The following is a 26,267-nucleotide window of genomic DNA, read 5'->3' as shown; positions in this document are numbered from 1 at the left end:
TGCCATGGGCAAAGCAAGCCATCTCCATGGAACATAGACTACATTCTCTGCAGACCAGAAGATGATTTCTACATTCTATGTTTTTATTTCTGGACCTCTCTCTTGCTTTAGCATTTCCCTTAAGTCCTTCTTTGTCCAAGCTTTGAGATCTGCCCAGGTGCCTCACTGTGGAAGTGTAAGACTTTGGAATTTATTGCAGACTGAGTGAGCTGAGGCAGTACCATAAAGCTTTGGAGTGCTTGAACTGAATTGGTGATGTATTGTGTGGCAACACACACAAAATGCTGGGAAGGCTCAGAAAGTCAGGCAGCATCTATGGAAATGAATGAACAGTTGACGTTCCGTGCTGAGACCCTTCATCAGGACTGGAAAGGAAGGGGGAAGAAGCCAGAATAAAAAGGTGCGGGTAGAGGAAGGAGGACTAGCTAGAAGGTGATAGGAGGTAGGTGAAGTCAGGTGGGTCAGAAAGATAAAGGGCTGGAGAAGAGGGAACCTGATAGGAGAGGAGAGTGGACCATGGAAGAAAGGGAAGGAGGAGGGGACCCAGGAGGAGGTGATAGGCAGATGAGAAGTGGTAAGAGGCCAGAGTGAGGAATAGAAGAAGGGGGAGGGGGAGGGAAAGTGCTTTTTTTTATCAAAAGGAAGAATTGATATTCATGCAATCAGGTTTGAGGCTACCCAGATGGAGTAGAAGGTGTTGCTCCTCCATCCTGAGGGTGGCCTCATCGTGGTACAAGAGGAGGCCGTCCATGTCGGGATGGGAATGGGACTTGGAGGCCTCCAGAAAATTCCGCTTCTGGCAGGTGCGGCAGAACTGCACAGCAAAGCAATATGGCTGTTTTCATAAATGAGATATGGGCTGACTCCACCATAGTCAGATCAAGGATAGCCCAGGGAAAAGTCAACAAGCTCATGGGTAAACATTCCTTCCACATTGTTTTGCAGGTGGATGGACCTTGTAGTTGGTGCTCCATACTTTTTTGACCGAAAGGAAGAAATTGGTGGTGCTGCCTATGTCTACATCAACCAGGCCGGCAAGTTGGATCGAGTAAACTGTGTCCGTCTGAATGGGACCAAGGACTCCCTGTTTGGACTGGCTGTGGCTAACATTGGGGACATTAATCAGGATGGCTATGAAGGTAGGTCTGTATTCTTCATGTACAAAGAATTCCCGGGGATGGGAACAATTTTGCACAATTTTTGTCTCAATTTGGTGTAAGTTATTTATCATATAAATTCTGAAATAAAAGAAGGAATTAGACCTATAAGCTCACTGAGGGTCCAAGAAAAAAAAAGATACCTGAAATTCTAATTATGTTCTCTTTTAAAATGAAGAATGTTATTGGGGTTGAGTTTACAGCCTTCCAGGGTCAAGAGAGAATGAGCCCCTGGACATTGCCAGAGGTATACCTATTGGAAATCCCTTGGGAAAAAATTAGATTTGCCTTTCTGTTTCTTTTTGAGCAATTTCATTTAATAGTATAATAATATTGGACATGAGAAGAAAAACAGGGTGGTGCATTTGATAAAACATTTAGGAATACATACAACCAGAGAAAGTAACCCTAATTAAGGCCTTCATGATTCATTGTTCAACTGGCAAAAACAATGAGCTGCAAGCCTATGATTTCCCACACAGTGAGCTTCAAGCATCAGCTGTACCAGCCTAGGGAGCCAAGGTGAGTAACAGGTTAAAGGATAGAGAGCCAGCTTAAACATCTCTTGCTGAATGTTTGAGAACCTGCTTGGTTTGGTACTCATCATGGGATAGTGTTTGAATAGGTTGCACAAAAAAGATATTTTGTGCTAGAAATTTCAAAGGCTGGGAAAACAGTACTAACATTATAAATTGAGGGGCACCTACTTCCACTCGGTGTCTGCTTCATTCAAAAATTCCAATGGAATGGGACCTTACAATTCAAATGTAATGCCATGGATGGAGGTGGGTGTGGTGGGATTATATTTCCACCTGAAACACCCATCAGTAGCTTCTTTACAATAGACATTTTAACATTTCTCCCATGTGAAGTGAGCCAATTTACTTTAGACAATCTCAGCCATATATTGCCAATGTTGGATTTTCGGTGCTGACCAATTACAGACCTGTGGTTAGAAAGGGACAATATGCAATGCATTTTTAAAAAAGGATTACCTTTGGCCTCAAGGTCTACACGCCAGCATAATGCCAAGGTGAAACTTTGTTTTTCTTGCACTTTCTGTGAGGTAGAGGCCAGAAAATTGCTTTTAAAGCTGTGAGTGCTTTTCCATCAGACCATAAGATCATAAGACATAGGAGCAAAAGTAGGCCATTCAGCCCATCAAGCCTGCCAACCATTCCATCATGGCTGATTTATTATCCCTCTCAACCCCATTCTTCTGCCTTCTCCCTGTAACCTTTGATGCGTTTACTTTGAACCCATCAACTTCAGCTTTAAGTATACCCGATGACTTAGCCTCCTCAGCCATCTGTGGCAATGAATTCCACAGATTCACCACTCCCCTGGCTGAAGAAATTCCTTCTCATCTGTGTTTTAAAGGGACATCCTTCTGTTCCAAGGGTGTTCCTTCTGGCTCTGGACGTCCCACTGTAGGAAGCATCCTCTCCACACCCACTCTATTTTGGCCTTTCAATATGAAGCTGAGTACCAACCACAAGCCCCATCTCCCCAGTCAGGGTTTAGGACAGTGTTGGTGTTGGACGTTCTGCTTGAGTGCACTCCCAATGGAGAGTGGCCCTAGGAATTCTGATGTGCCCTGTGTCTAACTTTAACATTCAGAATGTTTCAAACAAAAAAAAAATTAAAAATATATAAAATGGTCTGAACAGTTTAGGTATGGCAAAGTTATTTCCCATAGTAGGGGAGTCTAGGACAAGAGGGCATAACTTAAGGATTGAAGGACATCCATTTAGAACTGAGGTGTGGAGAATTACTTTAGTCAAAGGGTGGTAAACCTGTGGAAATTGTTGCCATGAGTGGCTGTGGAGGCCAAGTCATTGGGTGCATTTAAGGCAGAGATAGATAGGTTCTTGATTAGCCAGGGAATCAAAGGGTATGGGGTGAAAGCAGGGGAGTAGGGGCGACTGGAAGAGTTGGATCAGCCCATGATTGAATGGCGGAGCAGACTCGATGGGCAGAATTGTGTAATTCCACTCCTATCTCTTATGGTCTCATGGTCTAAATAAAATTGATTGCTCACATTTCACAAGCTTGAATAAACTAATGGATTTCCCCCTTTTTTCATATGAATTGATTTTGTGACTGATTTTATGAAAGTGCTGCAGAGGAGGAGATTGATTGTCTGGCCCCATGAGCAATCCAATTGGTCCCAGACTAGCATTGTAGTCCTGTAGTCTTTTTGCCAGTTGAATCTGCTGCACCAGCCTGTAAGAAAGTGCCTTGTAGATTATCAGTCATCATTATGCATACACCATTTTCCTAGTTAATAACTTCGTAACGTATTTTTTTTAATTGCTGCAAAGTAACTGTTTCCACCTTATTGTATGGCATTTCCTTCATCCAGCTTGTGTCTGCTTCCCCTGAAACTTTTTGAGAAAGTGCGCCATCTGGTGTCAAACATTACGAATGACCGCTGCTGCAATGTGTTACGGACAGGATGACACCAAACTGTAATTTCTACAGCCATGCAACCTGTTGGAATTTATTCATCAGGCTTGCAGTTGAGCATGGTGCAGACGGCTGATAACATTTTAACCCAAGCAGGCTTAAGACGTTGACCAAGGTACCCACCTGAACCATTTTCCCACAAGTGACCCATATCCCTTGAAACATTTCCTTTCTGTACCTGTCTAAGTTGTAAATGGACCCACCTCTGCCATTTGTTCTAGGAGCTTGTTCTGGGTGAAAAAAATGTCCATCAAATCCCTTTGAAATCTTTTCTTCTCACTTTAATCTATGCCTTCTAATTATAGTTTTTCCCACAATCCTGGGCAACAACTAAAAAGCCCAGCTAAAAAGATGATGTTCTGGGAAAACTGTGGCAACTCTCCAACAAATTGAGACTGTGTGATGGTATTGGTTTATCATTGGCAAACGTAACCAGATACAGTGAAATGCTTGTCATACAGATCAAATATTACGTAATGCATCGAGCTAGAATAAGGTAAAACAATAATAATGCAGAATAAAGTGTAAAAGCTGCCAAAAAAAGTGCAATGGAGATAAACGATAAGGTGCAAGATCATAACAATGTAGATAGTGAGGTCAAGAATCTAACTCTTAGTATAAGAGGTCCGTTCAAGAGTCTGATAACAGTCAGATTGAAGCTGTCCTTTAGCCTGGAGGCTTTTGTATCTTCTGCCTGATGGGAGAGAGGAGAAGAGAGAATGCGGTGGGGGGATTTGATTATCTGTTGAACATCATTTTGATGTACCTTGGGCTCAGGATGGCAGTCATAGTGGGAGAAAAGGAGTACAAGACACACAACTGGAGATTGCTGGACGTGTTTACAAATCCCAAACACAAAGGTCTGATTGAGGACAATGTAGCAGCAAAGTGCTGCTACATTGCTGGGAAGTGCTGGGAAGCTGAGGAAACACAGGAGGCTGTTCAGCCTGTCCCACCAGCCAGTGGGATCATAAACTGTATCCTAGCTCCATGTGCCTGCTCAGTCCAGTCTGGAGGGTGATCTATTATCAATCTCACATTAAAAACGGTTAATGAAGTCGGTACCTGCTCTTTGAGAGGGAGAGTTCCATCCTTCCACTTCTTAATGCGTACAGAGATGTCTCTGAACTTCACTCGTGATTGGCAGGGCTCTGATTTTAAAGCATCATCCTCTTGCACTAGATCCCGACAACAATAGAAATAGTTTCCGAGCTGCATTTTACAGGATAAATTTGTGCTGATTGATTCCAGCAGTCTGGAAGTGTTTTGCTCAGCATGCTGTGTCCTTGCCTGTACTGACGGAATACCTTTTTCTTGTTTTATAAGACATTGCTGTTGGGGCCCCATATGACGGACAGGGCAAGGTCTACATCTACCATGGAAACAAGTTTGGACTGAATCCAATTCCTGCTCAGGTACCCAGCAAGGATTTACATGTTGAATTAAAGCCACAACTGAAGCTGTTGATAACGGATCTCACGTGAAGCCTTAGGTCCTATTTCTAACCAAGTCAGCTGACCTTTGCAAGCTTTGCTGTTTTATAAGACATTAATGTTGGAGGGCCAGGTGATGCAGCGGGTAGTGGGGCTGCCATACAGATCCTTTGCGTAGGGTGGTAAATCACGGGGAGTGAGAGAGGATAGGGAAATGAGTGCAGGAATGAGATTGAAGGAAATCAGGGAGAATTGGTGGGCTGGCACAGACTCAGTGAGGGACCTATTGCTGTGAATCCAGTCAGGGAATTAGGACCTCCTTTGCCTGTTGTTAGGATCCAAATGAAACAGGTTGCTTTGGTGACAGCCTGAGTGCAAGGTCATGCCACAAAGCTGTCTGTAATTTGGGACAAAATTTAAAAGATTAAAGATTTGTCACATGTACATCGAAACGTTGACACGTTGTTTGAGTCAACGACCAACACAGTCTGAGATTGTGCTGGGGGCAGCCCGCAAATGTTGCCATGCTTCCGACACCAACATAGCATGCCTACAACTTACTAACTCTAACCCAAATATCTTTGGAATGTGGCCAGAAACTGGATCACCTGGAGGAAACCCACACAATCACTGGAAGAACCTACGAACTCCTCCTGGACATGGGCAGGAATTGTACCCCAGTCTTACAACTGGTACTGTAAAATGTTATGCAATTGTGCTACCCTAGATTCACTAGCAAATCAGAGGGTGTGATCCCTCCCTGCCCGCAACAAAAAGGCTGAGCTGGATCAATTTACCATGAGCAGGCATTGAAAAACTCTAGTTGTCCTGCCTTGAATTAGTGCACTTTGCTGAAGTGCTTAATCTGACCCTCACCTATATTATATTTGATCTTGGAGTTCACAGCAGAAAGAGTGAGGAAGTTTTCCTTTCCTCAGTAGAGGAGAAGAATTTCAATATGATAGTGGGCTTTGGAAGGCTGAGGAACAATTTAGCAATGGAACTCCAATGTTCACTGATGAGCTCCTTTGGCATTGGACCCAGTTTTCCATGCGTCCAGTGTCAAGACAAGTGCACAACTGATTTATATAGAATAGTTGTATAGAAGGCTGGAGGCAATGAGTATCTCTACTGAGAGGGAGCCATTTTGACTTTGACTAAATCTATAAGACAAGCAATATTTGATGAGCTGCCAAGTTACTCTCAAACTGAGGTTGAATCAGGAGAACATGGGTATGGCCGGCTTGTCCGACAGCAACTAATTTACACCTTTGCCCTGAATGAATAAATAGATGAGGATTGTTGTTTCAGGGATTTTTTATAAGGACTGAGTAAGAGTGAAATACACTTGTTTACCAATGTGATGCTTTGCATTTCTTTGAATCCTGAACTATGTTTCCTTGTCATAGATAATTGAAGGAGAAACGGTGGGAGTGACAAAGTTTGGGTACTCCATAGATGGAGGAATAGATATCGATGATAATTTTTACCCAGACATGGTGGTCGGGTCACTTTCTGACTCTGCAGTTCTGTTCAGGTGAGACGTCATGGCGAACACCTACCTACATGGGGTGCTCAGCAGCTGGGGAAAGCGGCAGAGGCCAGGAACCCTAAACATGGAAAAATTTGCAAGCCTATAGAGAAATAACTGGGTTTTGGAACTAGTGAGCTGGTTTGATAGAGAGCCAGCATTCGCACAATGGGTGGAATGGCCTCTTATTCTATGACTGTCTTATGATTCAATGTAAATGAGAGGCACCTTTGTAGGTATTCTGGAAGAAGAACTAGTGCATAAATCATCTAGGCCAATCCTGTGACTAGTAAGTGGAATTGGGATATAATATTTATTGTGCTGTTAAAATGTGCGAAGTGTGATTTTAAAGTAGTGTGCTTTTGTGGTCACTTTAATCTGAAGCATAAGGAGAGAGAGAGAGAGAGAGAGAGAGAGCGAATAGATACAAAAATGCTCAGCTGACCCAAAAGTTTAGAAACATAGAAAAACATAGAAAACCTACAGCGCAATACAGGCCCTTCAGCCCACAAAGCTGTGCCAAACATGTCCTTACCTTAGAAATTACCTAAAGTTATCCATAGCCCTCTATTTTTCTAAGCTCCATGTACCTATCCTGGAGTCTCTTAAAAGACCCTATCGTATCCGCCTCCACCACCATTGCCGGCAGCCCATTCCACGCACTCACCACTCTCTGCATAAAACACTTACCCCTGACATCTCCTCTGTACCTACTCCCCAGCACCCTAAACCTGTGTCCTCTTGTGGCAATCATTTCAGACCTGGGAAAAAGCCTCTGACTATCCACATGATCAATGCCTCTCATCATCTTATACACCTCTATCAGGTCACCTCTCATCCTCCGTTACTCCAAGGAGAAAAGGCCGAGTTCACTCAACCTGTTTTCCAAAGGCATGCTCCCCAATCCAGGCAGCATCCTTGTAGATCTCCTCTGCACCCTTTCTATGGCTTCCACATCCTTCCTGTAGTGAGGCGACCAGAATTGAGCACAGTACTCCAAGTGGGGTCTGACCAGGGTCCTATATAGCTGTGACATTACTTCTCAGCTCCTAAACTCAATCCCACAGTTGATGAAGGCTAATGCACCGTATGCCTTCGTAACCACAGAGTCAACCTGCGCAGCAGCTTTGAGTGTCCAATGGGCTCGGACCCCAAGATCCCTCTGATTCTCCACACTGCCAAGAGTCTTACCATTAATACTATATTCTGCCATCACATTTGACCTACCAAAATGAACCACTTCACACTTATCTGGGTTGAACTCCATCTGCTACTTCTCAGCCCAGTTTTGCATCCTATCAATGTCCCACTGTAACCTCAGACAGCCCTCCACACTATCCACAACATCCCCAACGTTTGAGTATCAGAAAATTTAATGTCCCATCCCTCCACTTCCTCATCCAGGTCATTTATAAAAATCACAAAGAGTAAGGGTCCCAGAACAGATCCCTGAGGCACTCCACTGGTCACCAGCCTCCATGCAGAATATGACCTGTCTACAATTGGGTTGGATGTTTATTTAGGCACCTACCTGTTCATAACCTGAACCGTTTGTCATATGGAAATGAACAACCACAGTGTGTAGGAGAGGTTCACAGAAGTTGTGGGAGAACGAGCAGGCACAGGGAGAGCAACAGCCGGCCGGCCTCACTGACTCAGTGAATGAGTGTTCCTGGATCTGTTCAGCTCCACCCAGACTTCGAGCGTTGTGGCCCTGAGGTGGAGAGAGGAAGCACAGGGAATTGCCCCAATCCCACCCGGCAGAAGATGCTGGAGATCCCAGCAGCTGGCAAATCCATCTCCATCTTTCCCACCGGTCTCCGTAATGCTCATCCATATGTAGAGGTTGTCCACTGATAGAGCATTCATAGCCCTGGATGCTGAATCAAATTGCATCATTTGAAACAGCAGCCAGCTAGGGATTTGACAATGTCAGAGGTGCATTAATAGTCTGGAGTTGGGGAGAAGTTGGTTGGCATTATGCCAGATTTCCAGCATAAATTGAGTACAAGGTGTCCACTTTTACAATGAGACAGCCTGTGCTTAGTCTGCCAGTTGCTGAGCATATTTTTCAGGCATTCTTGAGACAAACATTAAGAGCAGGCCTTATGCCTCTGGAATGAAGACCCCTTGGTTGTCAGTGAGCTATGTGTTTCCCAATCACACCAATCAGCACAGGACTTGCGCATTTTCTATATAAAAAGGGGTACGAGCTCTCCAGCTTACACCGAAACTGCTGAAGGACCTCAGACGGTCGTGGAGTATCTGTGGAGGGAAAGGAATTGTCAACGTTTTGGGTCAAAACCCTGTGTCAAGATTAAATGCAGTGTTTCAACCCAAAATGATGCTTTTGAGACTGCAACTTTAACTCTTGAAAGATGTCAGAAAAGAAAGGTGCACTGAGAACGCCTAAGAAGTTCCAGATCCGAAAGCTGAGGTTAATAGACTGCGGTCAAGCCTATGTTCAGTTTTCCCCAAGTGAGTTCTGAATCTTTGTTTTTTTTCCTCAGAGCGTGTCCTGTCATTAATGTGACAACACAGGTTTCCATCAATCCCCAGCAGATTGACCTGGAGTTAAAGAGCTGCAGGCATTTCTCAGGGATCTGGTAAGAATCTATCTCAAAAAGGACAATGGAACCCAGGGGGATGTTTCCCTGAAGCAAGGCAGCAGGAAACATCTGCTCTGGCTGCACCAGGGGTCATTTAGTCTGCTCTCCCTTGAAAGGAAATTGTATTGCAATCACCTATTTACAGATTCTCCAACTTGTTAAGATTCCTAAAAGAAGTCAAAAGAGAAGACTGAGGGGTGAGGCTTGATTAAGGCTTCCTCTTGAAGGTAGATCCAAAACTTAGGCCGTAAATATAGTAAATGCAGGCAACATTTCTGGAGAAAATTCTTTCTCCAGAGAGTGAGGAAACTCGCTAACCTGTTTCTCTGCTGTACATTCCATGTGGTTCAATGTGAAGCAGAGATTCCTGTGGCTTGATGAGTCAATGCACATCTCTGCACTGGTGAGTCAGTTAAAGAGGGAAAGTCGACTTCAGCACTGGCCTCAGTACTCCTGGTCTGAGGTAAAAATCAGCCTAGACACCCCCCATGTACTGGGTGAAGTCCTGTTGGGGAGGGAAGGAGATTCACTCCTTGCTCATCATGTAATGACGTTAGTCTGCTCACAAACAATAAGGCTTACAGCAGACAGGGCCATGTGAATAGGCTAAGTTCTGGGCTCAAATTAGCCCACTTATCGCACTGCATATGAAGGGTATAGCCAGGAATGGCTAGTGCAAGGGGGCATAATTTTAAGGTGTTTGGAGGGAAGTACAATGTGGAGTCCAGAGTTAAGTTTTTTCACATAGGGTGGTGAATGTGGGGAATGCCCTGCCAGGAGCATTAATGAGAATCTTAGGTACACGGATAATAGAAAAATGGAGGGTTATGTAGGAGGGAAGGGCTAGATTGATCTTAGAGTAAGTTAAAAGGTCAGCACAACATCATGGGCTGAAGGACCTGTAATGTTCTATGTTCCAATAACAAATGAGGGTGGGTACACAGACACTGCTTGTACCCAAGGAAAGATGTCCCACCAGCTTTCATCACCTTGAAGGAAGGAGGGGAAAACCAAAGGAAGCCCACTGCCCCCACCCCCACCATTTCACTTCATACCAGTCTCCTGTTTATGGACGGAAGTTCCAGCATCCTTCCCTGTGCACATGAAAGTTGCTGCCAGTGTCACAGTGAAGACCTGCGCAAACCAAGCACTGCCGAGTAGCAGCAGCAAGAAGGAGGACGCGGTCTGGCAGCATCTTTTTGCGCTGAACTTGTGTTAGGCTAGGTGAAATTGGCATAATAGCCACATTTCAAATGCAAGCATCTCTCAGACTCCCACTATGGTAGCAGTTGGTGTGTTTTCAATCCCTTAGCTGCACTGAGTGGTCTTCGAATTTGAAGAATGATGAGCTCTTGCCGACTGCATATTGTGCAAATTGAGTATTCCATTCATTAGCATGGAAGGAGAACCAACAAGTGCAAAATGTAGGGCTCCCTGTGTGGCAAGGTGCCACATCTCAGTGATCTTGCTGGAAGTGACTGAAGAGAATAATACCATCCATAGGAACCTATGGTTAAGGAGGAATGTTGTGTGGCCTCCTGGTTAAGAACCAGCTAACTTGAGATGCTCTCAACAAAATGGAAGGCCTCAGGTTTCATGGGATCTTTATAGGTTTGCTTGATGGACATCGCCAGTGTCAGCTGGTCTGTTGTCCAGGGGATGATATCCTTGCAGGGCATCACTTTTGCCTGCAGAGTTAGCAAAAACAGTGGGAGAAGAGGCCACAGAACTGCTAGAGGACACAGGCTGAGATGCTAAGGATATTATGGTATAGTGTGGAACTGGTAGGTGACCACGCTTATACAGAATGATGGGAATACTTGCCCTCATCACTGGGGAGCACTTTAGTGTCTGGAATGCCCATCTTTAAGAGGCAGAAAGACTGGAAAACCAAAGGTACCTGATAGAAAATTAGTTTGGGGTATCTTTATGTCAGAGCGTGGGTGAAACCTGGATCATGCTACAACCAGGGTGACTCATTAATGTGCAATGACGCAACATTTGGCTCAGTTTAACACGTGTATTTAACACGTGTATCAGTCTCCCCAGCCAAAGGGCTAGAAACAGGCTACCTGCAGAGGGATCCAGTAAGTGACAAGAAGTGTTCCACCAGGCCTCCCACGGCAGGAAGACTTGATGCCATTCTGCCTGAAATCCCCAACTGCAGATGAACCTCACTAAGCCTGTCAGTTCCTTGTACCCTGACTCATCCCATCCTCACCAGTCTAATTTATAGCACTTAATTGACGTTCATGTGATTTACGGCTCATTTGCCACTTTAGCCTATGGCCTCTCCTCAGTGGCCTTGAAGGAAGTGAGTGTGTCGGCCTGCAGGATTTTAGCATGAGACTGGGGTAGTAGTGTTAGCTGTTTTGATGGTTTGAGCCATGGATGCCCAGTGTTGTGTGGGCTGCATGCCGCATGGCCCTGCTCATGGTTTCTTGATGCTGCTGGCCTGATCTGTAACTGCCTCAGGCATGGTGGCCAGTTCCTCTTCGATCTTTGCACTGCAGCAAAGTCTGTACACGCCTGCTTCAACAAGTCTCTGCTGCACCCCGATCCTTGCTCTGTACCTCAAGCAGGCTCAAATGTTCATGGTGCTTCTCAGTTTACAAGAGTACGGTCTGCATGCTCTAGCAGGTGATTAGGTGGAGACTCAGAGTCCAATGAGTCTGACTGTGCTGCACGTTTTCCTGTGCGTCTGCGCTATTGGCTTCTTTTGTTAAATCTGACATAATTTTCTGTTCCTATTCCCGTGGGTTTAAGGGACTCCAATGAGTCTTTCAATGATTTCCTTCCCGTAAGCGTTAAGGGTCAGGGGCAGAGATATGGAGTTGGGTCGCGGATAAGCTGTGATCTGATTGATTGGCAGAACAAGTCTGAGGATCCGAGTGGCCTGCTCCTATGTGCACTAGAGCCTGGGAGAGATGGGGGTGGGGAGCGCTATCACTGATTTCCTTACCCCTCTTCCAGAGCTGAACCCAGCATGGATGATCTCAGCATGGAACCTGCCTTGCAAAGCAGTCATGTAGTCGGCACAGCTGAGGGTCAGAGTGGATGCTGGGTGCAGTCAGCGAGTGGGTAGCACACTATGTGGCCACTTGCAGAGTTTCTGCTAGCACCAGACTGGCTTTGGAAGACTGAAGCAATGCTCATTTAACCCTCGCATGGCTCTGGGCGAGGCAGAGAGGGAAGTGACTCAAAGGAAATTCTCTGACCCCTGAGTTTTCTGTGTGACAGAAATCATGGTCAAACCAAGCATGACATGTAGGTCACCTGGTGTTTATGCAATAAATTTTCCCTGCTCTGAAGCCAAGCCAACAATCACCGCCAAGAAAAGCAGGGATGCATGTGGCCAGGTGCACCTTTTATAAAACACCTGCACAGTTTTCAATGTACACACACTTCTCAGCTCTGTTTCGATATAGTGTCACCTGCAAGCCTCTGATACATCCAGACCTGTCTATCGGGAGGGAGGTCCAGAAGCCTGAAGACCCTCACTCAGCGATGCAGGAACAATTTCTTCCCCTCCGCCATCAGATTTCTGAACAGTCCTTGAACCTATGAACACTGCTTTTTAATGCACTATTTATTTCTGTAATTCTATGTCTTTGCACTGTACTGCTACTTCAAAAACAACAAATTTCACTTTGTGTAAGTCAGAAACAATAAAGCTGATCTGGTGAGTATCCAGGATTGGAACTGAAGCTTCTGACCATGGCATGCTTTACCATTCCCCACTGAATTGCTGCTGGATTAGGATATATCTGTTGCTTTGAACCGTGGGAACTAAGAGAAGGGTAGGAATCCACAGTGTTAACAATTATATTTTGGTGGTTGTTTATGTTCTAAGTTACAATGTCTTTTCTATCCCACAGTATTGATGTCAAGGCCTGCTTCAATTATAAATCAAAGCCTGAATCCTACAACCCCAGGATTGGTAAGTTCAACAACAGAATGGCCCGTGTCATCCATGTGGTGTTTTTTTTTTAAAAAGGGGTAATGGTTATTTCATGATGCATTAACTTGTGTGGAAATCCACGTTCCAGATAGGACAGGTGAAAGACTGAGCAGTAGCCAGACCAGGGTTTTCTATGGGGTGCTGAGTGCCAAAAGGTTGTCCTTGAGAAAAATGTTGGCACAAGTTGTTGAGGCCAATCATTAATTGAACCTTTACTCTGCAGAACACTAAAGGAGTACAACATCACAACAGCAAATATAACAGGGAAGGAAAGAAAATGGTGTCGTACCACATCTTATAAAATATCCAGAAATTCTTTATGTGGTCCAGATTCTTTTTTTAAAAAGAAAAAAATTATCAACCCTTCCCCCCTCCCCTTAACCCCTCCCTCCTATCATAACCCTATAAAAAAAGAAAGAAAGAAAGAATGCCTGGATAGCGGAAGATCCCCACATGCTCCCTGGAGTTCATAATAGCTTTAATATGTATGTTTATTTCTTTCCCCAGATAACCAATAATCTTTTCTTCCAGATTCTTGTGAAGTGTTGTGATAGTTGTTGAGCTGGCAAAAGCAGCAGCAATATTTTGTGCATGGTAGAACTCTTGCTAACAACAATAAGTTGACCTATTTTGTGTGAGGGTCAGATGTTGGCCGAGACACCAAAGCAGAACCCCCAGTCCTTCTCAGGGATCAGTAAGATCCTTTCCACTCCATCGAATTGGCAGATAGAACCTCGGCTTATCATCTCTTTAGTAACGCAGTGCACCTTCTGATCAGACTACATGCGCACTTTCAGAAAAGCGGCTTTGAGTTAACATCATTCAATCTCGGAGGCAAGTCTGCTGCTAACTGAGCCGAGCCAACATTTCCTGTGGGACTGTGAGCCCTACCGGATGACTGGTATTGGAGCAGTTACGAAGTGGCAGGAAGGAACTCCTTGAACTTTCACCTACCATTTACGCCCCTCTGCTAAGGATCTAGCTGAGGAGCAGTATTTATGGGGGCGTGATATGGTGGCCAAGCTTTGCAATCTACTCTGGGCATAACTGGCAGAGTTGATATGTTACACCATGAGGAATCCTGCTTTCTCATGCATATGGCCTGGCGATCGTGCTGGCTGTTTGAGGCAGGCAATGGTGTGATTGTATATTGCAGCTTGAAAATCTTAGTGCTTGAAGGAAGCCTGACTATAGGCCTCCTTCAGTCAGGAGCAGCTCGGCACCCAACCGAACAGTATCATCTGGGAAATGTATCAATCTCTCCGGAATGCTGTGCTCCCTTTCATAACGCCAGCTGCTGGGTACTGTGAGTGGAGTGTGTCGCAAATTGCTGTCATTTTCACTATATTGTGTGAAATGCAGGAAAGAAATGAATGCAAACTAATTGAAATGGAAGACACTGGCTTTTTCATTTACACTTCTCACCTTTAGTGTACAATATGCCATGCACACCTACAGTGAGGTGTTCTAAGTTTCCTGCCTGCATTCTCCATTTGTTATTTCCATTCCTTTCATTTTCACCTTGCAGATTCTCACCTCTCAAAGCACTTAATTTGCAGTGAAGTTTCGTAAACTTCCACAGGCAAATGCAGCAGCTTTTTTGCGCAAAGCAAGATTAAACCAAAATGGCGGCAAGGTGTGTTTTAATTAGGGAATGAATCCTCCCTGTTCTTAACATGGCATGGAATTTTCAGCATCCGCCTAAACTGAGGTTGGTTTGGGGCGCAAACCCAAAAGCCTCTGCGCAGAGGCAAGTGCAGCAAGCTAGCAGTTTTTTCTTATTTGCAACAATTGATTGTTGGCGCTGAAGGGATAGTGCTTCAGGTGCTCCCTGCTGGCACATGAATGGAGAGGAGGGTCGCAGATTCTTCCTCACCCCCAACCTGCCCCCACTCCAATCCCTTCTCCAGCCAGCCCTCATTGAGGAAGAATGATCTGTGATTCATTGTCGGCCATCTTTAATGCTCAAACAACTTCTGATTTTTTTTAATAAACAATTCTATTTTTGTAAATTGCACTTATGAAATGAAAATACTTGGCATCAGTGAGGGTACCAGAAGGGAGGCTTCTGGAGAAACCATTCCAGAATGGATTGACCAACAAGTGTCTGGTTGTGTGGCAGTCCCTGGGATATGTTGTACCATGTGCTGTCCTTGTTGCTTTCAGTTCTCGGGTTCACAATTGAGGCTGATGCACTGGAGGGTGATGGGCAGAGGAGGAGACCTCCCCGCGTGTCCTTCCTGAACACGGAATATCTGGAAAACCAATACACTGGCGAGGTGGTCCTGAGAAACCAGAAGGAGGATAATTGCACTGATGTCACAATGAAACTGCAGGTAAGGCTGAAAGCTATGGGTGACATGGGCACAGCAGATGTGAATTGGAAGTGGGATGCTGATGATTACCATTTGCTTTGGCTGACAGGAGAACATCAGAGATAAACTGCGGCCCATTCCCGTGACGTTGACTTATGTGATCAAGGAAGCCAAGCGCAAGAAGAAGCAGGCTGAGAGACAGCTGACTAGTTTGATGCCTGTCTTAAATGCTGATATTCCAAACACAGTAAGAGAGGAGGTAGGTGCTCCTGAATCTCCTGCTGTGGACCTGCACAAGGCTGTGAGTGGGATTTCAGAATTAAAGTGTAATTAGTTTGCCTGGAATCCTTCATGGGGAGGGGGGAGGGGCACAGAATCATTGACAGAGTCCTGTACATAATCCCAAGACAGGATCAAATCACGCCATGCCAACTAGAGGCCGAAGTGGGCAGTTGAGGGTTCTGCTCGAGCTGCTTGCCTGCCCCTCTTCTGGGATTCCATCCTTGGAGAAGGAGTATGCGGCACTAATGGGTACTTTAGGGACCTTCTGGGACCAGTGGGCACTTTGGGGGCTCGAATTTGTTATGGATAGTGATGACTGTGTTATAATTTGAAACTACTGACTGTAATATTTGAATCGTGGAATACTATGGTACTGTAATTATGTGATGCTGTAATCTCTGAATAATTCTCCTTTGGAAAAGAAACAAAATGGCAACTGGGGAGTTAAAACTGTTAACTAAATAAATTTGCAATTATCTTTAGTGACGGTAGTTCACTACTGACCTTCTGGAGAGGAAATCTACCACCCTTGCCTGGCCTGGCCTATGTCCACCCTTAACTCTGAAATGGTCCAGCAAGCCATTTTGTTTAGGGGCAATTAGGACTGAGCAAAAAATGCTGGCCTTGGCCACATCCCATTAATTGATTTAAAAGAAAACAATTATGTAGGAAATCTATCTCCTTGTAGGTTGAATGTTTTGGAATGTTGGTCATAGTGTTCAATTAGCAGGATGGGTGATTTTCTGTAACTTGTCTCATCATGGTTTCAACACTAAGAAAGAAAGACGTAGTCCTACAGCATGCTTCATGATCCCAGAATGCCTCAAAGCCCTGTAAACCCAATCAAGTATCTTTAAAACATACTTATGATTAAAATTGGGACATGCAGCAACTATACTGTACACAGCAGACTCAATGGGCCGAATGGCTGACTTCTGCTCCTTTGTCTTATGGTCTTACACAGAGTCTGGTGCTGATGGCCTGGTAATCTGTTTAACTGAAAATAGATGAAGGATAAATATTGGCCAGGCCACTTAAAACACCTTGGTTTTCTTTCCAAGCACCATGTGAGAGCGTGTGGGCTCTTGGCCTGCCTGTTCATTCAAATGACAGCAAGAGCACAAAGCTCCCTCAGTATCATGCGGCGATGTCAGCTGAGATTTCAGTGGTCAAGTGTCAAAGTGGAGATTGAGCCTCAAACCTACTGGTGCAAGAACATTTTTGAGGGCTGACATAGCCACCAGGTTGGACTTTAATGCTCACAAATCAAATTGTACTTTGCTGACAGGTCTCCTGTTGTCTGCTTGCAGGTGAACTTCCTGAGGGAAGGCTGTGGGCCCGATAAGATTTGTCAGAGTAATTTACAGTTGAATTATAGATTTGGCACCAGGGATGATGATGATGTTTTCCATCCATTGCCACTGTACGTATGGTTCCTTGTATCTATATCCACAGTATTGTAAATGTCATGTTTCAGTTGCCACTATATCACTTATTTTCTGTCCTACTTTTCCAACTCAAAGTGTACAATACATAGGAAATCTGAGATTACATGTGCATTGGACTCTTAGCAAATTTCACATTTGCCCCTTATTGTGCACTCCTGCTGTGCCTTGGTCAGTTACAATTTCAATCCTTGACTGTCACTGTGAAACTCAGCTCTTCACAACAGTGAGTTCAACCTGGTGTCCAAAGAAGATGGCAATGCTGCTGGCTTAATGCAGCCTGCCTAGCATGTTTTTCCAACTTGAACCCATGTTTGGAACTTTTGTTACCGCAGTGTCCACCATCTCTGCTACCCTATTTTGGCCCAGGGGTGAATCCTGCTTGCCCTCTTCCTGCTCATAACTTCTGCATATCCTCTGTCCCACTCCAGCTTGCCACCTGTGTTTTCTCTTTAAAGTTACTCCTGCCTTCTCTAGCCTGGGCACTTGCCCTGCACGTCATCGTTGAACTTCCTCCTTACATTAAATGCATGCCCTTTAGTATTAGACATTTTGACCTTCGGAGAAAGATACTGGCTATCTGCTCTATGTCCCTCATAATCGTATAAACCTCTATCAGGCCTCACCTGAGCCTCCACTGTTCCAGAGAAAACAACCCAAGATTGTCCACCTCTCCTTGTAGCACATAGAACCATAGAACATTACAGCACAGAAACAGGCCTTTTGGCCCTTCTCAGCTGTGCCGAACCATTTTTCTGCCTAGTCCCACTGACCTGCACCTGGGCCAAATCCCTCCATACACCTCTCATCCATGTATCTGTCCAAGTTTTTCTTAAATGTTAAAAGTGAGCCCGCATTTACCACTTCATCCGGCAGATCATTCCACATTCCCACCACTTTCTGTGTGAAGAAGCCCCCCCAATATTCCCTTTAAACTTTTCCCCCTTCACCCTTAACCCATGTCCTCTGGTTTTTTTCTCCCCTAGCCTCAGTGGAAAAAGCCTGCTTGTATTCACTCTATCTATACGCATCATAGTTTTATATACCTCTATCAAGTCTCCCCTCATTCTTCTACACTCCAGGGAATAAAGTTCTCTGTAACTCAATTTCTCAAGTCCCAGCAACATCCTTGTAAACCCTCTCTGCACTCTTTCAACCTTATTAATATCCTTCCTGTAATTCAGTGACCTCACCAATGCGTTATACTACCTCACCATAACATTCCAACTCTTATACTCAATACTTTGATTTATAAAGGCCAATGGACCAAAAGCTCTCTTTACTACCCTATCTACCTGTGACGCCACTTTTAGGGAATTTTGTATCTGTATTCCTAGATCCCTCTGTTCTACTGCACTCCTTAGTGCCCTACCATTTACCTTGCATGTTCTACCTTGGTTTTCCTTCCAAAGTGCAATACCTCACACTTGTCTGTATTAAACTCCATCTGCCATTTGTCAGCCCATCCTTCCAGCTGGTCCAGATCTTTCTGCAAGCTTTGACAACCTTCCTCACTGTCCACTACACCTCTAATCTTTGTATCATCAGCAAATTTGCTGATCCAATTTACCACATTATCATCCAGATCATTGATATAGATGACAAATAACAATGGACCCAGCACTGATCCCTGTGGCACACCACTAGTCACAGGCCTCCACTCAGAGAAGCAATCCTCCACTACCACTCACTGACTTCTCCTATTGAGCCAATGTCTAATTCAATTTACTACCTCACCATGTATACCTAGCGACTGAATCTTCCTAACTAACCTCCCATGCGGGACCTTGTCAAAGGCCTTACAGAAGTTCATATAGACAACATCCACTGCCTTCCCTTCATTCACATTCCTGGTAACCTCCTCGAAAAACTCTTAATAGATTTGTTAAACATGACCTACCACGCACAAAGCCGTATCGACTCTCCCTAATACGTCCCTGTCTATCTAAATGCTTGTAGATCCTATCTCTTAGTACTCCTTCCAATAATTTACCTACTATTGACGTCAAACTTACCGGCCTATAATTTCCCGGATTACTTTTAGAGCCTTTCCTTAATGTCCCTAATTCAGGCAGTATCCTGTGAGCCTCTTCTGTACCCTCTCCAAAACCTCTATATCCTTCCTATAATGGAGAAACCAAAATTTATTGCAATATTTCGTATGTGGTCAGAGTTCTTATAAAACTGCAACATTGTTTCCTGACTCTTGAGTTCAGTGTTTCAATTAATAAAAGCAAACATGCCTGCCATATGCCTTATTTATCACCCTGTGAATGAGTGCAGACACTTAAAGGGAGCTATGGACTTGAGCTCCAAGATCTCTCTGTACATAATGTACTTTCCCTTTACATTTGCTCTCCCAAAGTGCAATACCTCACACTTACCTGAATTAAAATCCAGCTGTAAGCAGACGAATCTTAAGGTTCTATAATTTATAAATACTTTGAACTTTGCCATTTCTCCAGTCATAACTTTCACTGATCTATATCCCACTGTAACCTTTGGCAATCTTCTGCATGATTCATAACCCCACCGATCTTTGTGTTATCTCCATACTCATAAACCCACCTTTTTATGTTTTCATCCAGGTCATTTATATTTACCTGTATATCACAAACAGAGTAGGTATCACTAACACCAGTATGGATCTCTGTGAAACACCACTTGTAATGGACCTCCAGCTGGAATAAGTTCCATTGAACTCTACCCGGTGTCTTCTCTGGGCAAGCCATTTCTGAATACAATCAGCCAAATTACCTCAAATCACACTTCCCGGCACTCACAGAGCATGCCCACAATGCTCGGCAGAGCAACACAGAACACAACAAGCAACAAATCAACAACAGCAAAACAAGCCCTGTTCCTCCCTCTCTCCCAACCCCTACCCACACACATCCCAGATCTGCTCATCCTCCAACTCCAGAACTATGCATCTTCAGCCTCCAGCATCCAGATGACTCGGACTCACAGACATTGAAGTCCTCAGCAGACGTGCAGCGGTCTCTGGTATCATCTAAATGTTGAACAATGTCCTGTACTTTCAAACTTGAGGGTAGATGGCCGCCTTCTGTCACTTACACTAGACATGCTAGATATGAGCAGTGGGTGTCTTCTTCCACAACACATATCATTTTAAATTGATGGAACTGAGCTTAGAGATGTTGTGTTCACTGGTGTATTTCAAGTTGTGCACAAGTGACCAAGGACAGTTTTCTATCTGCTCGTGTTCGGGTCCTGAAAATCCACATGCGGGGAAGCACTCACCTATCAGTAAATTAAGATTAACTTTTTGAGAAAGATTTTAATAGAATGCGTGTTTTCAGCTCAGACCAGATTATGGATCAGGAAGCTTGCCAGAAGCTTAAGGTTGTTACTGTGTAAAATTCATTCTGAAACAAAACAGAATAGTGCTTATGGATTCAAAATGTCAAATGTCACAGAAACGTAAATGTTCCTAAGGTATACAATATGAAGGAAGTAAATAATTTTGCTGAAATTTAAGATGCAAGGCATGATATTATTTCTTATAAGTGTCTTTACAGATACCGTACGTAGAAATTACAACCGAAGCTGGCGTCCTCTCTGATGCTAATTGTGGATCCTATTCCTTGTTCTCTCATCTGTTTGCCCAGCTTCCCCTTAAATACCTCCTGAGTCACCTCAGTCACACCTTGCGGAATCAGATTCCTCATTTCCCCATTCTCACCACTCTCTCGTATTTCTGTTCAATTTCCTACAAGGTGTTCTAATAGTTTTAAACCTGAAGTTTTCACCCTTTACGTCATCATCTTAGTTCTGAAAATCTGTTTTGTGACGTGTGGATGGGGGTGGGGGGGGTGGGGGAGGGAGAGAATAAGGCAGAAGCTTAACCTAGTTTCCTTTCTCTGCCAATTCCTCGTTTAGGCTGGCCTTTTTGCCCATTTTTCCTAGATGGAATCATGTTTCCACCTCCTTTTCTGCTCCACAATGCTCTGAACTAACATGCTGAAGGATAAGGTGCAGTTGTGAGTGTAACCTTACCTGAAGGGCAGTGGGTTAGTTACTTATGCTGCACCATCTTCATTGCAGAGATGAACAAAGAAGGCAAGTCTTTTCCCTCAGTGACCAGAAGGACATTGCTCTGGAGATCAAAGTCACAAACTCACCGTCAGACTCCAAGAACCCAACTAAAGATGGAGACGATGCTCATGAGGCTGTTCTAAACGCAAGCTTTCCAGACACACTCTCCTACTCTGCCTTCCGATCATCTCAGGTACAAGAATACTGTCAGCTTCCCAGCAGAAGGGCCTGGAGCTTTCTTTCTGCATAACAAACAATCATTCAATACAAGTCTATTTCAGTTGAGAAAAGCTTATGGTGCAGGTGTAGTGGTAGGTTGCTAGATTGGTATCCATGGAACCACAGATTGTGTGCAAGTCCCATCATGACAGCTTGGGATTTGAAATCCAAATAATTGGGTCAATTTAGAAAGCAAAGTTGTTAACAGTATCGACGACCACAAGAGCTTCTGTGTTATCCTAAAGGCCCATTGCTCTTCCTAAGGGAAAGAACTCAGCCTTTCCTTGACTGTATGTAAACCTAGACCCACTAATTGATAACACACACAAAATGCTGGAGGAACTCAGCAGGCCAGGCAGCATCTATGGAAAAGAGTGCAGTTGATGTTTTGAGCCAAAACTCTTTGGCAGAACTGGAGAAAAGAAAGCTGAGGAGTAGATTTGAAAGGTGGGGGGAGGGGAGAGAGAAACGCCAAATAATAGGTGGAACTTGGAGGAGGAGGGATGAAGCAAAGAGCTGGGAAGTTGACTGGTGAAAGAGACAGAAGGCCATGGAAGAAAGAAAAGGAGGGGAGGAGCACCAGAGGGAGGCGCAATAGGCAGGCAAGGAGATAACATGAGAGAGGGACAAGGGGATGGGAAATGGTGAAGGGGGGGAGGCATTACTGGAAGTTTGAGAAATTGATGTTTCTCAAAATGATGATGTTTCGTCTGGTTGGAGGTTACCCAAACAGATTATAAAGCATTGTTCCTCCAACCTAAGTGTGGCCTTATCTCGACAGCAGAGGAGGCCATGGATGGACATATCGGAATAGGAATGGGAAGGGAAATTAAAATGGGTGGCCACTGGCAGATCCCGCTTGTTCTGGCTACTACCACCAATTGGTAGTTGACTTTTAACCAGCCTCTGCATGAAGGAACTCAGGATCAGTAGACAAAAGTAGTTGGCTGTGTTCGTACCAAGCCTATGGCTTGCAGGGGAAGAGCCAGCTGAGGGAGAGGAGGAGCTGCAGGGATGGTCTGTAATGGGCAACAGCTGCCTGCAGTTTGGCACCAGTTTGCTCAAACCTGGCAGCCTCAGTTGGAGAGGCTTCAGGGAACCTGACTGATTTGCAGCGTGAGAATGCACCAGTTTCTTAGAGGAAGAAAGTGCCACGGCTGCAGTAAGGGGTGTTTCTCTTGCACATGGGGCCTTTATTCTGTACATGGGCTGGAACCTCTTTCGGAAAATATTGACACCAGATGCGAAAAAATAAAATCAAGGCCGATATCCCTTTGGTCATTGTTGACATTTTTTACTTTATTTAGTGATACAGCACAGATTAGGCCTTCTGGCTCTTTGAGCTGTATTGCCTAGCAACCTCTGACAATCCCGATTTAACCCTAACCTAATCGTGGGACAATTTACAATGACCAATTAACTTACTGATACTTCTTTGGAATGTGGAAAGAAACTGGAGCACCCGAGGAAAACCCACACACTCCACGGGGAGGACATATGGACTCCTTACAGAGGATGCTGGGATTGAACTCTGAACTCCAACACCCGAGCTGTAATAGTGTCATGCTACACTACCGTGGCACCCGCCATTGCTCACCGTAAACTTCCCAAAGTAAATTAGGAAACAATCTGGGTTCTAAGCTCCTCCACCATTGAAGCAGTCTATTTCCTCCATAGGTCTATGCCAGTTAGCCGGCTGGTGTTGTAGTGGCATCGGCACCGGACTTTGAGGCAAATGGTCCCGAATCCGGCCCGTTCCTTGCACGCTTTCCATCCGTGCTGGGTTGAGCATCGAGCTAGCAACTCGGCCTTGGAAAAAAAAAGTCAAATGCTACAGAAATGGTAAAAATGCCACCCGAAGCACCCCAAGGCGTGAAAGGAGCCAGTGAATGCTCCATATATGCCTCCTCCTGTTGTTCTTCATCTCACCCCATCACCACAATCATCTCTCTTTCTCCTTCAGTTAGATATCTTACTTAAAGGTATCTATGCTGTTTGTCATAATTAATCCTTGCAAATGTGCATTTCATCTACGTACTGTTCTCTGGGGAAAGAAGCGATTCTTGAATGGGCTTTCTTGATATTGTGCTATTCCAAGGATTAAGTTAGAAGGTAATGTTGTTGCCGTTAAGGAGAGGCAAGCCAAGTAAGTGGAAACATGTTGTCCACATCTACCCTACCAAAAAATCTTTTTGAAGAGCTCTTTACTGGGGAAGAGAACCCCATGCTTTCTTGGTTGTTATAATCTTTCAGTTCTGGTATCATTTTTTGCCAGTATTCTGGGTCTGTAATAGGCCTCAGATGTCCTAACACTGAGCCAAGTCAATGCACAGCCCAGTTTTTATTAAAGAAACATTCCCCTCATTTAACTGTTTAGTAGTTACTTTCATTTGTTTGGCAAAACTGAGATGAAAGGACAGACAGCCTCTTCTGCTTTTCCCTTCCCCAAAAGGGCTTATCCCACCTGACCCCTTTTTCTTCAGAACACCATGGCTACCTTAATCTTGTCTCAGACTTTCGTTATCATTCAAAATTTAAAAAAACAATAAACAGTCCTCAAACTGAATTGGACATATGTAGTACAAGCTGGGGACCAAATACACACATTTCTAGTTTAGAACATAGCTAACTGTACGAATAAGGCTCACAAATAATTTGAAAGAGTTAACACATAACCTCTCCTTGCAGGACAAGAACCTGGTCTGTGTGGCAAATACCAATGGTTCTCTGGCTGAATGTGAACTGGGAAACCCCATGAAGCGAGACGCTCAGGTACGCAAGTGTGGCCCAGTGTTTTCTCCTGGCAGACATTGAGGAGCATGCTGTACTCGATCTTTCTCATGAAAGAAAATTTTTGAAAAATATTTGAAAAATGTAATTCATTAAAATACATCAAAAATATTAGAGTGGCATAGGTGAAACATAACTGACCTTTTTCACTCTGCATCTTCAGGCTGGGAGTTCCAATCCAGGGAGTGTGTGATGGGACGGTGTGGAGGGAGCTTCACTCAGTGATTGACCCTGGGAGTGTGTGATGGGACGGTGTGGAGGGAGTTTCACTCTGTGTCTGACTCCGGGAGTGTGTGATGGGACGGTGTGGAGGGGGCTTCACTCTGTGTCTGACACCAGGAGTGTGTGATGGGACAGCTTGGAGGGAGCTAGACCCTGTGTCTGACTCCGGAGTGTGTGATGGGACGGTGTGGAGGCAGTTTCACTCTGTTTCTGACCCCAGGAGTGTGTGATGGGACGGTGTGGAGGGAGCTTCACTGTGTCTGACCCCGGGGGTGTGTGATGGGACTGTGTGGAGGGGGCTTCACTCTGTGTCTGACCCCGGGTGTGTGTGATGGGACGGTGTGGAGGGAGCTTCACTCAGTGTCTGATCACGGGAGTGTGTGATAGGACAATGTGGAGAGAGATTTGCTCTATGTCTGACCCTGGGAGTCTGTGATGGGACAGTGTGGAGGGAGCTACACCCTGTGTCTGACGTCGGGAGTGTGTGCTGGGACGGTGTGGAGGGAGTTCAATCTGTTTCTGACCCCGGGAGTCTGTGATGGGACAGTGTGGAGGGAGCTTCACTCTGTGTCTGACCCTTGGAGTGTGTGATGGGACGGTGTGGAGGGAGATTCCCTCTGTGTCTGACCCCGGGAGTGTGTGATGGGACGGTGTGGAGGGAGTTTCACTCTGTGTCTGACCCTTGGAGTGTGTGATGGGACGGTGTGGAGGGAGCTTCACTGTGTCTGTCCCCGGGGGTGTGTGATGGGACTGTGTGGAGGGAGCCTCACTGTGTCTGACCCCGGGAGTGTGTGATGGGACTGTATGGAGGGAGCTTCACTCTGTGTCTCACACCAGGAGTGTGTGATGGGACAGTGTGGAGGGAGCTTCACTGTGTCTGACCCCGGGAGTGTGTGATGGGACCATGTAGAGGAAGCTTCACTCTGTGTCTGACACCAGGAGTGTGTGATGGGACAATGTGGAGAGAGATTTGCTCTATGTCTGACCCCGGGGGTGTGTGATGGGTCGGTGTGGAGGGAGCTTCACTCTGTGTCTGACCCCGGAAGTGTGTGAAGGGCCAATGTGGAGGGAGCTTCACTGTGTCTGACCCCGGGAGTGTGTGATGGGACTGTGTGGAGGGGGCTTCACTCTGTGTGTGATCCCAGGAGTGTGTGATAGGACAATGTGGAGAGAGATTTGCTCCTGGGAGTGTGTGATGGGACAGCGTGGAGGGAGCTACACCCTGTGTCTGACTCCGGAGTGTGTGATGGGACTGTGTGGAGGGAGATTCACTCTGTTTCTGACCCCAGGAGTGTGTGATGTGACGGTGTGGAGGGAACTTCACTCAGTGTCTGATCCCGGGAGTGTGTGATAGGACAATGTGGAGAGAGATTTGCTCTATGTCTGACCCTGGGAGTCTGTGATGGGACAGTGTGGAGGGAGCGACACCCTGTGTCTGACGTCGGGAGTGTGTGCTGGGACGGTGTGGAGGGAGTTTCAATCTGTTTCTGACCCCGGGAGTCTGTGATGGGACAGTGTGGAGGGAGCTTCACTCTGTGTCTGACCCTTGGAGTGTGTGATGGGACGGTGTGGAGGGAGCTTCACTGTGTCTGTCCCCGGGGGTGTGTGATGGGACTGTGTGGAGGGGGCTTCATTCTGTGTCTGACCCCGGGAGTGTGTGATGGGACTGTGTGGAGGGAGCTTCACTCTGTCTCACACCAGGAGTGTGTGATGGGACAGTGTGGAGGTAGCTTCACTGTGTCTGACCCCGGGAGTGTGTGATGGGACTGCGTGGA

At 45.3% G+C, this 26,267-nt stretch overlaps 1 protein-coding gene across 3 annotated transcripts in view; it reads left to right on the top strand.

Moving 5' to 3' along the window:
- The window catches only part of LOC132384679 (integrin alpha-7-like), a 187,657-nt gene that overhangs the window by 122,041 nt on the left and 39,349 nt on the right, over window positions 1–26,267 (top strand). For all 3 annotated transcript variants that reach the window (XM_059956042.1, XM_059956041.1, XM_059956043.1), the window contains exons 7-16: window positions 946–1,139; window positions 4,953–5,041; window positions 6,469–6,596; window positions 9,101–9,196; window positions 13,078–13,139; window positions 15,327–15,496; window positions 15,585–15,734; window positions 17,068–17,180; window positions 21,271–21,454; window positions 24,169–24,252. In XM_059956042.1, the coding sequence (XP_059812025.1) occupies window positions 946–1,139; window positions 4,953–5,041; window positions 6,469–6,596; window positions 9,101–9,196; window positions 13,078–13,139; window positions 15,327–15,496; window positions 15,585–15,734; window positions 17,068–17,180; window positions 21,271–21,454; window positions 24,169–24,252 (1,270 nt within the window). The remainder of the gene's footprint in view (window positions 1–945; window positions 1,140–4,952; window positions 5,042–6,468; window positions 6,597–9,100; window positions 9,197–13,077; window positions 13,140–15,326; window positions 15,497–15,584; window positions 15,735–17,067; window positions 17,181–21,270; window positions 21,455–24,168; window positions 24,253–26,267) is intronic.

Source organism: Hypanus sabinus, chromosome X1, assembly GCF_030144855.1.
Source record: "Hypanus sabinus isolate sHypSab1 chromosome X1, sHypSab1.hap1, whole genome shotgun sequence".
NCBI lineage: Eukaryota > Metazoa > Chordata > Chondrichthyes > Myliobatiformes > Dasyatidae > Hypanus > Hypanus sabinus.
Note: the sequence above shows the minus strand (reverse complement) of the source record. Positions and strands in the feature narration are given on the sequence as shown.